Below are 14,732 nucleotides of genomic sequence, written 5' to 3'. Positions count from 1 at the left end.
TGAGTGATTTGCCGCAACAGGATCACAGCTATAAGATTTTCATCAACCTCAAATGGACTAGTGACAAATGAATACCAATTTTCTCTGAAAAGAGAAATTCACATAAATAAAACTGCTTAGCGATCTACACTACTTAATTAAGGTGATTCATCATCTATCTTTTAACTGTTTCACTGATTGCATTTAAATAAATTTGCACAATTAAACAGCAAGAACACATAAATAAGAATTCTTCCCAGTGACCGTAAAATGTCTTTATTTTCCTTAGAGGTTCCCCAAAGACTGAGCTGTATATTTTCTAGAAATAAAAAATAATCAAAATAATAGAAATTATATAAAATCTTGCTTTGGGAGCTGGCATTCAATGGCAAGTATTAAATAGGTGTAAGCGGTAGGGTAATCAAGCCAGGCCTGTCAGGTCAAAGCAGCTGGACTTGGATAACATCGTTCTTTCCTACGCAAACACTCAGACAGATGGTCTAGGATTTCCTTATCCTTCTGAGCCTAGCTGCTATTCTTGAAGTAATTTGGTGGGGGAAGGAAGTTCCAAGCAAAAATATTTCTCAAGTTTCTCTCCAATAAGACAAAGTATTTGGGATTCCCAGTTCAGTCCCCATGCTTTGTGTCAGTTTGTGCAGTAAGGGCTGCCGGGGGGAGCAGCATGCCACAGCTTTCTCCTCAGGAGGGAACCACCACCACCACAAAGTATGGATGGGGTGCTTGCCCTCCTCCTTTGCTGCTGCTGCAGCTTGAAGGAACCACTGCCACAGCAAAGTTTAGAGGGATGTGCTCACCCCTTCTCCTTCAATGCCATGGCGGCCTTCTTCTGAGGACAGAGTCACCACCTAGGCAAAATTAGGAGGGGTAGGCTTACCCCTTCTGCTTTGCCATGATAGCAGCCTCCTCGGGGGGGGGAGTCACCACAGGAGCAAAGCCTGGAGCAACACAATTGTATTTCTCCTTCATCATCACCGAGGCTTCCTTCTAAGGAGGGGGCTGCCACCTTAGTGAAGCTGGGAGGAGTGCACTAACCTCATCTCACCTTGCAGTGGGAGGAAGGCCTGATCAGCTGTCACCCCTCTTCTGAGGTGTCACCCAGTGTGGTTCATACCATCCACACCCTGCTGGTGATGCCACTCAGGATGACTTCATTTCAATGCACAGGTAAACTGTACAGTAGGATCTTGGTATACACTGAGGTTTGGTTCCAGGACTCCCCGTGTATACCAAAATTCATGGATGGTCAAGTCTCATTAAATCCAATAGCATAGTAAAATAGTATCCCTTACATAAAATGGAAAAATCAAGATTTGGGTTTTTTTTTGGGGGGGGGGGATTTATATTTTTAAAAACATTTTCAAGCTGTGGATGTTTTAATCCATGGATAAAGAAATCCATGGATATAGAGGGCTGATTGTAGTAGTTTTACAAAAGATCTACTGCTGGAAGGTAGTTCTTTTCTAAAGCTAAGAAATGCCTAGAATTCAATTTGTTAATACACATCAACATGACTATCTCCAGTTTTGGATTCTCTATGGGGGCATGGCTGTGAAGACTGTCATGATTAAAATTTAATACAAGCTCTTAGGAAGCAATAGAACAGAAATCTTGAAGGAGGACAAAGGTTTAAGGAGCTACTTCATAGGGTTTGTAGAATTATGATCAGTACAGAATAGACGAAAGGGCATTTTTATTTCCGTGTCATAATACTGAATGTATTATTAATATCTGTGAAAACATTCTGTAAAGTTAGCTGACAGAAGATTCAGGGGAAAATAACAAGAGTTATTTCTTATTCACACAAAACATGGTTACTTGTTGAATACAGTGCCACTGTGAGAAACAGGAAGCTGGCCAAGGTGGATATTTGGTCCCCTTTTGTGTCATGTCTTCTTAGATTGTAAGCCTGAGGGCAGGGAACCATCTAATTAAAAGATTGTATGTACAGTGCTGTGTAAATTTACAGTGCTATATAAATAAAGCTTAATAATAATAATAATAATAATAATAATAATAATAATATTCCAGCCAGAGCTTAGAATTTACATTCTGTAGTACAACACTCAGCATAGCCTGTCATCATACTTGTTGGTGGATTCAAGGAGTTGCATTCTAAACAGTAACTTTTCAAAGTAAGGCTGTTGCTGTCTCTTCTTATGTTTTCACTCTAAACCTCACACATACACACACACCTGCTATTCTTCACCAATCGCTGTTACAAGCTGGGATCTGGTTTCATCATGTAATAGGATGAATACGGAAGGTAATACCATAGAGTTCAAACTCCACTCATGAATGATGATGATATTATTATTATTATTTCTATCCCATCTTTTCCCCAGATCAAGACTCAAAGCAGTTTACAACAATTAAAAAAGACTTCATTAAAATCCAGAATATACAGGTTAAAACAGGATTAAATAATCAAAATTAAAACAAGATTAAAACATACATCATTAAATACACAGCATAACAATTAGAAATATCCAGTGCACTGTGCTAGGCAGGTTATTCATAGTTATTCATCAAAAGTCTGGCAATATAGACAAATCTTTACTTTTTTTGCTAAAAGGGAGGAGAGAATGTGCTTATCTAATTTCTCTTAGAAAGGAGATCCAGAGCCCAGGGGCAGCCACTGAGAAACCCTCTCCCTTATTCTCACCAGACGTACCTATGGAGTTTATCACACACCTTCAGTTCTGCTACACTCCCGTCGCCTCAACATCACCAATCTGCGATGGGAGCCTCCTGGTGGGATCGCATCTGGCACTATTAAGATGAAACACTTCCATTTTCGTCATGGAACTGAAGGTGTGTGATAAACTTGAAAGTGATGGGATAAATACAAAGGTCATCCCAGCAGACCTCAAAGCATAGGCTGCTTTGTAGGGGAGAAGAAGATCCGTCATAACCAACATTTTGAATTGTGCCCAGGAACAGATCGGCAGCCAGTGGAGCTGTTACAACAAGGGAGATGTGTGATCCCTGTAGCCAGCCCTAGTTATTAATCTGGCTGTGGCTCTTTGGACCAGTTGAAGTTTCTAAACATTTGTCAAAGGCATGTAAAATACATTATAGTAATTCAACCAGGAGGTAACTAAGGCATATGTCACCATGGCCAGATCTGATATCGCAAGGATAGTCCAACTCTCAAACCAAAAACTGTGCTAACCATTTTAACCTGACTTTCAAGAAATAAACAATGTATTTTTAAAATGAAAAAAGAAATGGGAAAGAAGAGGAGTAATACAGTAATACAAGAAGAGCAATAACATATAAAGTTAGGGCACCAACAAAAGGCTATGCACTCATCTTCTCTCTGAGTTAACAGTAACATGGTGGTAAGGCCAATACCCTCTAGTGTTTCATAGATGAGACCATGCAACTCCTTTTCTCATACCAAGCATCATTTCCTGAGGTTTCTATGCCTGCTGTATGTCCTACTCTTTTACCATACAATAGCCGTCACAGCATTAGCTCTAAAGTGGAGTAAAAAGTGACCATAATAATTTTTTAAAGCTACTTAAAACAAACTGTATGTTAGGATATTTAATAGTACCAATTCTAGTATGTTCTGCAAGATATACTCTCCAGACAGAAAACTGTGTGTGCGGGGGGAGGATAAGTCTAGATCCTGTGTGCAAGGATTTATATGGGTGCACTCTGAAGTCAATATGCTTTTACCACAACTCAGATACTGTATTTAACTTCTCAAGACTGGGGAAAGTAGACAGAAACCTTAGTGATGACAGTTCTACTTCATCTATGAGTACACTAGGAAAACTAAAAACATTTCAAGGACCTCTCCAAAAGACAAAAGAAAGATATTGTTTACTAGAGCCAGGTATCAAAAACTAAGTTCCTGAGAGACACTATGAAGTAGAGGGAGGAAGATGGATATCATAAAAACTTAAGTTAGCAGCTTATACAATTAAATCCTACTTTGGTTACAAGACTGACATTCTTTTCTCTTTCTTTCTTTCTTTCATTCAAAAATGTACATACATTTGTTTGGGTGGTGAAAGGGGAGACCTACGGATCTTTCTGCAAAGGTATAGGCTTTTACATGTTGACAGTGTTCAAACCACAACATGTAGAAACAGTATGGCAGGTCACCTTAGAATGGGTCTGAATTAGAGAAACCTAAGTTCAAATTCCTTGCTGGAAAATTCATTATCTGTTTACCTACCCTATGTCACAGAGTTGTTGTGAGGTTCACATACTGTCCTTATGTCCGTGGAGGAATGACAAGATATAAAGGTAAAGGTAAAGGTAGTCCCTTGACATGAATATCTAGTCGGAACCAACTAAGGGGCAGTGCTCATCTCTGTTTCTAAGTCAAAGAGCCAGCGTTGTCCAAGCACTGCTCTGGTAGTCATATGGGCAGCATGAATGCATCGAACACTGTTACCTTCCCACTGAGAAGTGGTACCTATTTATCTACTTGTATTTGCATACTTTCAAACTGCTAGGTTGGCAGAAGCTGGGACTAGTGACAGGAGCTCACCCCATCATGCAGCACTTGGGCCTTGAACTGCCAACCTTCCAATCTTCTTTCTGATCATCAGAATTGGCATCTTAACCACTAAGCCACCACATCCCTATGACAAGATATGCTAAAATAATACTGTTGTAACCAGGATTACAGGATCCTTCCTTACTAGGCACTAATGAAAAGCAACAAAATAAACAATCACAGTTCCCCTTATCCATTACTACTGGCATTTTGAGGCCTAAACTATTTTTGCTGTAGTGCTCACATGTAGAGAAGTCATACATACCTTTCTGTAATCTTTTTATTTTATATAAGAAAGGAAATTTGAGTACATGAAATTTTTGTAGTACTTTGCGGTCTCATAAATACCTTATTGTAGCCAGAACATTATCTGGAGTATTTTGTGATTTTTTTTGGTCAGAAAACTAAAAAAGCAGAAAGAATCTTTTAAAACAGCCTTACGATCTCTGCAAGTCCTTTGCGGAGGGCAAGTAACAGCATCCTATGTGGTTTGGTCTTAGATGGGAGGTGAAGGTTTCATATAATTGAAATTCCCTTTGTTTAAACACACAACCCCTCCACCTAGAAAACCAGATAGCAAGGACCCTACCCTAGTCCTTTCCAATACACAATAATTATCTATGTACACACTGTTGGAATTTTTCACAGGAAAAAATTCATAAGACATGAGTGGTGCACACATTTGCCACAGTCTCTCCCTGACAGACACCACCAACTCCATAAATTCTAAGGAAAAGAAATATCAAAGTATATGTATTATTTTGTTGTTTATTTGTTTGTGTATATATATTTCTCATTGTATGTTTGTGGCTTATGATTGTGTGTTTGTTATGTATGATAATATATGTCTTAAAAATAAAAAAGTAGAAAAAAAGAAAAAAATTCTAAGAAACAGAATGATCACCATTCTATAACACAGTGATAAATGTGAACCACATGCTGTGGTCAAAATGCCCATTCTTGAACTAAGGCATAAGAAGCTTGAATATAATACCAATCTGATTGTTTGAACCAGGGCAGTGCATCTCAAGCTATGTGATGTGGGGGACCACCAATTTTTTTCCCCACATGCCAAGGATCAGCATCATACTTGTGCCTGTTGGCTACAACTGTTTCTTTCCTTCCTGGAAACTCATCAGGGAGTGACAGCCAATGGCTTGGAGACTGACACTGGTCCAGGGACCACGACGTTCAATAGCCTAAGCCTAAGGGAGCACTTGCTTTCTCTTAGCTTCAATTTCAAACCTATAAATTGAAAAATAAATGACTTGCCTCCCAGTGTTGTGGGGTCAATGATTATAATAAGGACTTAAAATACAGTGTTTAAAATGAGTAATAAATGGCACGACATGACAATCTTACAAACTTCATTAAACTGGAGTTGTGTAAATAAGACTACAATGCAAGTTGTTTGGAAGAATCAAACAGCTGTGCCTCTTGTGAAAATACAGGGAAGGAAGCCGGAAGCAATTTAGCTTCTGTAACTTTCTACTTTTGAGGAAACCTTTCCTCATTGGCTTGTTTGCCTAGGAATTCATCCATGTTACAGAGGATTCTGGGACCTGTTCTACCCCAACTCAATTCTTAGGGTTTTGTGGAGTTTTTTTTTTACTAGAACTGCATCATGGCCATGCATCTACTGAAGATACAATCTTAGAACATACCAAATGCTAATCTATAGCTGTCCATTGTAGGAAATGAACCACAGTAACAGGAAGGTTTGTTTCCACATTTGTCTTTACCAATCTTCTCATCTCTGCATACAGTATGAAAACTGCTTAATAATATAAGCACGCACTATTGATTGTTTAGGAAGCTAAACTTCTTTTCATTTGATCTGCCCCAGTATTCCTGAAATGGGGAAGAAGGCCAGAAAATGGGAATGTTATCTGAAATCCTAGGCTCCTTACATATTAACAGCTGAATTATCTAACAGGATAGATCATTTTAAATGGGAAATACTGGAACAGGGGCCAAACAATGGTTGAAGGATAACAACCATCTGCTTTAGAAATCTTCTGGACCATCAAGAATACCAAATGCAGAAATTCTGTAGCACAGCAGAATACTGAATTTAGACTGGGGACATCTGGATTCAGTTCCTTATTCAGTCAAACTGTTAATTGGGTAGACCTAAGCCAATCACACTCTCAATCTAAAATATTGTAGAGACTGTTCTGGAAAAAAAATGTGATAATCTCATGTATAATGTCATGTGCTCCTTGGAAGAAGGTGGGATTACTGGCTGCCAAAAGCAAGAGAAAAGAGGATTCAAGCACTGAACTACAGTTCCTAAAATGGGTGGAGTTAAATTCCAGTACAGAGTGGAAGAGATGCTATTCAAGATCATCTCTCTAGAAATGTCTTCTTGGGTTGCAGTGGACAAGTGTTGGTTTCAAAGAAGTAGCTATGTTAGTCTCTTGCAGCATAAGAAGGAAGAACAAAGAGAGAGAAAGAAATGTAACAGCACCTTTAACTCAATGGGTTTTTATTTTAGCAAAGTGGGACAGAATGTAATAGGATCCAAAAAGATGCCGCGCATGTCCCTTGCCCAAAATTTTCAAAGGCCTGGGTGAGGTTAGTCTTAAAAGTGGTGCCATATTCCTTTTTCTTCTCCCCCGCCTCCTCCTTTTTATATTACCAAACATCAGTTTCCCTGAGTTCAAAATTCTCTCTGAGATTTCCTCTGTTATATGTGTAGTAGCAAGAACTCTTGCATAAATATATTTAGTGCACCATGAAGCCACTCTTTATTCAAATGTTAGTTTGCGGAGGCTGTTGGCCAGTAACAAAAGTTGTACACCAGACATCTTATGCATCAGGATTAATTGATGCTGGAGGGAGCTGAGTACTAGGTACAAGGGTGAGGCATAGTTGAATGCATAGTTGCTGCTCACTAAAATATAAAATTGTAATCTATAACCTAGCTGCACATAGGTCATGCACTAACTGCATATAGCTGCATACTAGCTGCACATAGTGCATGCACTAGAATCATTTTCTGTAGGGTTGTATTACAGCTCTTACTCCTGCACAATGACAGAATTCAAAAATATAGCCATGTTAATCTGTGGAATCAGTATGTAGAGAGATCTGCAGGAGATGGCCAGAGATATCATCACTGCAAAAAGTCACAGCCTGAATGCATTGCTGCTGCATGATGAGGAGTCATAGGAGGAGACCAGTAAAGCTGTGGCCTGCTTGGAAAGGTCTGCACCAAGATGTAACCTGGATGCACATGCTACTGCAAGCCTAGCAGTGCTGATGAAGACCTCTCTTCCAGGGTTTGTTCAGGACAGGAAAGAGTTAAGTCCCCCATAGTTCCACATGAAACTGTCCTCCTCCACTTGCTTTTTAAATAAACAAATAAATAAATAACAATATTGAAATTACTGCAAATGTCATGTCCAGTTGGACCCCAGAGGGCAAGGCTTTTAATAGCAATATTAATTAGTATAGAATATGGAGATTAAAGTTAAGATTGAATCCTGTGGTACCTGATGAAGACAGTGGAGAAAGAGACTGACTTTTTCTGCTTCCTGAGTTAATGGGCATGGTAGTAGGGAGGATAGTAAAAGCCCTCAAGCAAAGCAAATGGGTAAAAAGAGACTTCCTTCTATATTCTAAACCAGAACCCTGAGATTTTGTTCTTTTCCTGCTGGGATGTTTCCACACTCCAAAATTATAGCATTTGATACTGTTTTAATGTCTATGGCTCCATCCTATTGAACCCTGAGATTTGTAGTTTGGTAACAGGTACTCACAATTTTGTTCTAGAAAGCTCATGTTGTCCTTCAGAGAAAGGTACAACCCCAGAATTCCACAGAAAACAGATACAGCAGTTATAGTGGTGTCAAACTGCTATAATTCTGAGGTGTGGATGCACCTCTGGACAAAGGCTAAAAACCTGAAAATTCAGTTCAAATCCTGAGACCTATTTGTACATCAAAGGTTTAGTCACCAGATGTGCAGCTCCTGAAAGGCTACACAACTTACCCAATCAGCTATACAACCAAGGGCCCCAAAAGCTATCACATGCAGAAAAGATCTCTGGCCTGGGCACAAGGCCTCACTACGCAAAGCAGGCCATGCATTGCAAATGGCCAAAAGGAACATACATTGTAGTGCACAGAAATGCTAAAGAGGGCAACTCCATCTTAGGACTCTTCAGTGGTGGCACCCTAGCCACAAACTCTCTCAAAAAAAGTTTACTTGGTATCAAGTTTGTTCTTTTATCAGGGTAAGTTATCATTGCACTGTCAGATTTTATTGTTACTTCTCCACTTGTGCATCAGAGGCTGCCCTGGGAACCATGTGCTAAAGGGCAATATATTAAATCCATAAATAAATGTGGATACTATCAACAAGGCTGGCATGAGAGGGCATCACCCTGAATGCCCCACCAGCCCCTCACTAGTGGCTATACTGAGCAGTCTGGGGCTCCTGCCCCATGTTATTCTCCAGTTCTTAATACAGGCAACTCTTTCCACCCAAAGGTGCCACCTCCCACCCAAACAAGGGAACTGAGAGATAAGTCCCAGAAGTATCATTTGTCTGGCCTCTCCCTTTGGGCCACAATGGGAGCTGGGCCAAGACCCCATCCCTGAGCCACAGGGCAACCCAGTGTGGAGATGGCTGCTCCTCAGCTGAAGCCACAAGTGATAACAGCATGGCCCTATGGCCACCTCAGGCTACCCACTACCTCTGGGAGAGGTGCCAGGCCCACCAGGCCTCCCAGAGAAAGGAGGCCAAAGGAAGGGCAATGGCAAGGCGTAACTCCCACCATTAACCTGCTGGCAAAGGGAGGGAGTTGGTGGGGGAGAAGCAGGGATCACTGGCTGCTCTTCCTTGCCCCTCAATTCCACTCCTCAGCAGTGGCATCACTTTGGTGGTGCGGGGGGTGCGGGCCGCACCAGATGATACTTTAAGGGAGGAGTGACACCACTGCTCCTCAAACACCTACTTTTTGGCATTAATGGGCTGTGGCATTCATCTGCTTCCATTTTAAAAGCTTTAAAAGATGGCGGGAGTGATGTGAAGCTCAGGGAGAAGAAAGGAGAGGCCCCAGAATTTTTTTTAAAATTCAAATTTCAAAATTTAAATCTTTTTGAAATTTTTTAAGATTCTTTTTCAATTTTCTTTAAAACCATCACATTTTAACCAAATCTTCACCATGCCTATGTAAATACATTTAGGTTGTGCGCACGATGTTGTAACTTGAAGGCATCGTTTTAATTTTGCTGGTTGCTTTTGTCACAGCTGTTAGTCTGACACTCAGCAGTTGATGGGAATTAAAACTGATGAGTAAAATTGGTGCAAAAAAGCAGTGCCAAGGGTTCTGTGTGGTGTGAAATAGGAGGAGGTCACAGACACACCCCCATGACACCATGAGTTACCACACTCAGTGACACCAACCCTAGGGGATGCCACTGCTTCTGAGTCACCTGCTCTGGTCAGCTAAAGAGAAAAGGCGGCAAGGCCCTCTTTTTGGCCTACAGAGCCTTGGAGCTTTCTTTCTGTGTTCCTCCGAGGGCCTCATACCCTCCATTCCCTTCTGTCCAGGAAGAATTCCCAAATGCCCTCCATGTTGAGCAGGACTAAGAAGGATGGACTGATATTTAGGGCTTTTATTTGGTCAGGCCCTCATTTCCCTCTGTCCAGGAGGCATTCCCAAATGTCCTCCATGTTGAGCAGGACTAAGAAGGATGGACTGATATTTAGGGCTTTTATTTGGTCAGGCCCTCATTTCCCTCCATTGCCTTCTGCCCAGCAGGAGTTCCAGAATGTCCTCCATGTTGACCAGGACTAAGAAGCAGGGACTTCTACTCAGGGCAGTGTTTTCAGCTCTTCTTTGGCCAGGCCCTCCATGTTATTTTCCCTCCTCCTCCTCCTCCTCCTCCTCCTCCCCTGGGAGGTCTCATATTTGGTCACTCAGACCTGGCCAGCCAGCCTCTCCCCCATTGACTCTCTTCCCACTGAGCCAGGGGTTTAGATTTAGGGCAGTGTATTCAGCTTTTCTTTGGCCAGGCCCTGATTTCCCTCCCTTCAGTCCAGGAGGAATTCTTAAAGGTCCTCCAGGCTAAGCAGGAGGACTAAGGAGCAGGGGCTGGTATTTGAGATGGTGTTGATTTGGCCAGGCCCTCCATATTCTTTTTTCCCTCCCCCTCCTTCTCCCCTGGAAGGGCTTCTATTTGGCCCTTGGCAGCCTCTCCCCCTCTGACTCTCTTCTTGCAGCCCAAGAAGTGGGCAGGGAGTGGGGGGGCCTGGGCCCCAATGAGCCCCCCCAAAAAAAGGCCCCTGGGGCTCAGGAGGGATCCCTCTTTCTCTGGGGGACCCAAGGCCTGGCCAGCCCTCCAAGAAGCTCCCTCCCCAAGGCCTTGCAATGGGGGAGATCTGGGGGGGGGGGCTCACCGAGGACGAAGTAGGGGAGCTCGGTGTTCTCGAGATCGTCGACCACGGCCATCTCCCCGGGGAAGTCGTTGCGGACGGAGAAGAGGAGCTTGGGCTCGGAGGCCGAGGGGCTGTGCATGATGCTCAGGTCGTTCTCCCGCAGGAAAGGCAGCGCCGACACCGTGATGCTCTTCAGCTTGCACTCCAGCTCCTTGGAGGAAGGGTCCCCTGGCTCCGGATCAGTCCCCCCTCCAGGCCCTGGCACCCCCCCAGCCCCAGCCCCAGCAGCAGCAGCCCCAGCAAAAGAGGAGGAGAAGGCCGGGAAGGAGCCCGAGCAGCAAGCCCAGAAGAGGCAGAGGAGGCGAGCCAGAGCCATCTTGAGCCTCGCCTTGCGCTCCAGAGAAGAGGGATGCTGCTGCTGATGCTGCTGCTAATGCTGCTAATGCTGGGCAATGCGGTGCAGCTCTTTGTCTGGAGATAGCAAGAGGCTCAGGGACGCGGCGGCTCCTTCTCCGAGGAGCTCCTTCTCCTTCTTCGTCCTCCTCCTCCTCCCCTTCCTCCTCGCTCCCGCCCAGAGAAGGAGGAGGATGCTCCTGAGTTGGCCAAGGCTCTTAAGGAGGGAGGGGGTGAGGGCACCTGCAGCTCCCCTTTCCCTTCCCCAAAGAGACCCTCGCCCAGGAGGACCAGCTCTCTCCTCTCCCTCAAAGGAGGACCAGCAACTGAAAATGCTAGGCCTAGAGGACTGATGGCCATCTGTCAATGGGGATGCTTGGATTGAGAGTTCCTGCATGGCAGAATGGGGTTGGACTGGATGGCCCTTGAGGTCTCTTCCAAGTCGAGGATTCTATGACCATTCATCCCTTTCGCCTTGTTTGCCTATATCAATAGAAGTGTAGTCTCTAGATCAAGGGAAGTAATAGTGCCACCCTATTCTGCTCTGGTCAGGACCCACCTCGAATATTGTGTCCAGTTCTGGGCATCACAATTTAAAAAAGATGTTGAGAAACTGGAGCGTGTCCAAAGGAGGGGGACTCAAATGGTTAATGGTCTTGAAACCATGTCCTGTGAGGAAGGACTTAGGGAGCTGGGGATGTTTCGCCTGGAGAAGAGAAGGTTAAGAGGTGATATGATAGCCCTGTTTAAATACTTGAAGGGATGTCATATTGAGGAGGGAGCAAGCTTGTTTTCTGCTGCTCCAGAGACTAGGACCCGGAGCGATGGATGCAAGCTACAGGAAAAGTGATTCCACCTCAACATTAGGAGGAACTTCCTTATAGTAAAAGATGTTGGACAGTGGAACACACTCCCTCAATGGAGAGTGGTGGAGTCTCCTACCTTGAAGGTCTTTAAACAGAGGCTGGATGGCCATCTGTCCAGGATACTTTGACTGAGAGTTCCTGCATGGCAGAATGGGGTTGACTGGATGACCCTTGTGGTCTCTTCCAACGCTACAATTCTATAATGCAGAAGACTTCAAAAGCTTGCAATGTGTCCTTTGGCATTTGGGTTGGCCCAATAAAGGCATCATGGTTTTTGTTTTGTTTGTTTTTTCTGGTTTTTTCAGGCTATGTGACTGTGTTCTAGAAGAGTTTATTCCTGATGTTTCACCTCCATCGGTGGCTGGCATCTTCAGAGATTGCATCCCCGATGATGCCAGACACAGCTGCTAGCGAAACATCAGGAGTGAACTCTTCTAGAACATGGCCACATAGCCCCAACACCCCCCCCCAAAGACTATGGATGCCGGCCATGAAAGCCTTCAACTTCCCCAAGGTATCATGGTTTGGATGTTCTTGGGTTTCCCGAAGGAGGAGGACAGGCAAGGAGACACAGTGCTCCCTGGCTGCATCAACACTATAATCTGGTTTGTTTGACACCCCTTTGACTACCCTGGCTCCATCCATGTGATGGTGCTCTGGGGATGGTTGTTTGTGGTGGCCCCGGAGAGCGGGGCACTACAGTCCCCAGCATCCCATCACATTTAGCCATGGCTGTTGGAGTGGTCTCAAACTGGATCATTTCTGCATGTGGACATGGCCTAGGAAGCAGGAATTGACATCAGGTGGCATTGACACTGCAGAAATGATCCAATTTGAGACCATGGCTCCATATAGTGAAATTCTGGGGATTCTAGAGTTCCACTCTGGGGCCACAACAAACTACCATCCCCAGAATGCCATCGTATTGAGCCACGGCAGTTAAAGTGGTCTCAGACCAGATTATTTCAGAAGTGTGGATGCCGCTTAAGGTCCATTCATGCTTCCCAGGCCACATCCACACTGCAGAAATGATCTAGTTTGAGACTTCTTCAACAGCGATGGCTCCATGCAATGGAATTCTGGGGCTGTAGAGCTCTGTTTTGGTGCCACAACATACAACACTCCCTAGTATTCCATTGCATGAAACCATGGCCTTTAAAGTGCTGTCAAACCAGGTTATTTCTGCAGTGCAGATGCAGGCTTAACCCTGCTCAGAATGGAGGACATTTTGAAATGCCTCCTGAACAGAAGGTTGAAATGTAAGACATAAGCTGGAAAAGGAGTTTGTCTGGCCACCCTGCCCTTGTCTTGCTATGGGAATTCAGCAAGAGGTGTACAAGCAATAAGAAGAGACCTGCTGGTCCAAAGGACTACCTAGTCCAGCATCTCATTTACCCCTAAAAGCCAGCCAGATGCCTCAGGGTGACACATAAGTAAGACACATATGGAAACAGTTTCTCTTATCCACTCCTCCAAACTGCTTTTGTGGGTGAACATGGACGTGCCATTTGGCTAATAATGTCCCATTTGCCAACCACCATCAAGAGTCTCCTTTTAAAATCACCTCTTACATCCCAATAGGCATCCCATGCCCTTCCTCTTGCTGCATGCCTCCAAGTCATTTCCGACTTATAGCAGCCCCAAGGTGAACTTATCTCCCAGTTTTCTTGCAAAATTTGTTCAAATGGCATTTGCCTTTGCCTTCCTCTGAGTGTAAGAGGATGCAATGGGCCCAGGGTCACCCACTGGGTTTCCATGGTTAAGTGGGAATTTAAACCCTGGTCTCCTCACAAATCCAATGCTCAAACCACTGTACCCTTTAAAACAAGGATGACAGAAGCTGCTACAGGTATTCCAGGTTTTCTTCTTTTTTTAAGGAAATAGTATTGCATTGACTTTTTGAAAACAAAATTCAAAAACTGCATAACTGAGTGGTGCAATTCAAATTATTTCTTTTTTAAGCGTTGGGATCAGGAAAGGAAGAGGCACTAGGGACCACATCCCACACATATGATGGATAATGGAGCGAGCCAAAAAATCCCACAGGAAAATTAGTATGTGCTTTATAGACTATAACAAGGACTTTGATTGCATAGATCACAAAAAGTTTTCTCCATGGTCAAGCTTTCGCATCCATACTTGAAAGTATCAATACTGTACTATCATGTTATATTTCTTTGCCCGCTGTATCAAAAACCGAGAGCGAAATTGCTAAAGAAACTATCGGAAATGAACTACTGTTTAACGGATATAACTCTAGTACATTTATTGGAGGATTGTAATGTACAGATTACACGATTGATGGCCAATTTTCTAATGGAGGCAACAAAAATCTGGCACAAATTAAATAATGGTTAGGGTTTAGTGTTAGATGATTTTAAGGACGAAAATTTTTAAATTTTTAAAGTATTCATGTAACTATTTTAGTTTAATTTTGTATTGTATTGTTTGTTGTATATTGTCTATTGAGATGCCTAATAAAGGTTGATGGATCGATGGATGTACTATCGTATGGATTATCCTAGTTTTGGTATTCACTGATATATCTTTACACTTGAGGACCTTAT

General features: G+C 43.2%; 1 protein-coding gene across 1 annotated transcript in view; it reads right to left on the bottom strand.

Annotated features, from left to right (window-relative positions):
- LOC149316634 (astrotactin-1) overlaps positions 1-11,282 on the bottom strand; it is a 260,561-nt gene extending 249,279 nt beyond the window's left edge. Inside the window, exon 1 of the mRNA XM_089518325.1 lies at positions 10,928-11,282. Coding sequence (XP_089374451.1) covers positions 10,928-11,282 — 355 coding nt within the window. The remainder of the gene's footprint in view (positions 1-10,927) is intronic.
- Positions 11,283-14,732: the final 3,450 nt, after the last annotated feature.

This window comes from Sceloporus occidentalis, unplaced genomic scaffold (genome assembly GCF_023333645.1).
Source record: "Sceloporus occidentalis isolate IW3139 unplaced genomic scaffold, rSceOcc1.0.p SCAF_3, whole genome shotgun sequence".
Classification (NCBI taxonomy): domain Eukaryota; kingdom Metazoa; phylum Chordata; class Lepidosauria; order Squamata; family Phrynosomatidae; genus Sceloporus; species Sceloporus occidentalis.
This window is presented reverse-complemented; position numbering and strand designations above follow the sequence as displayed.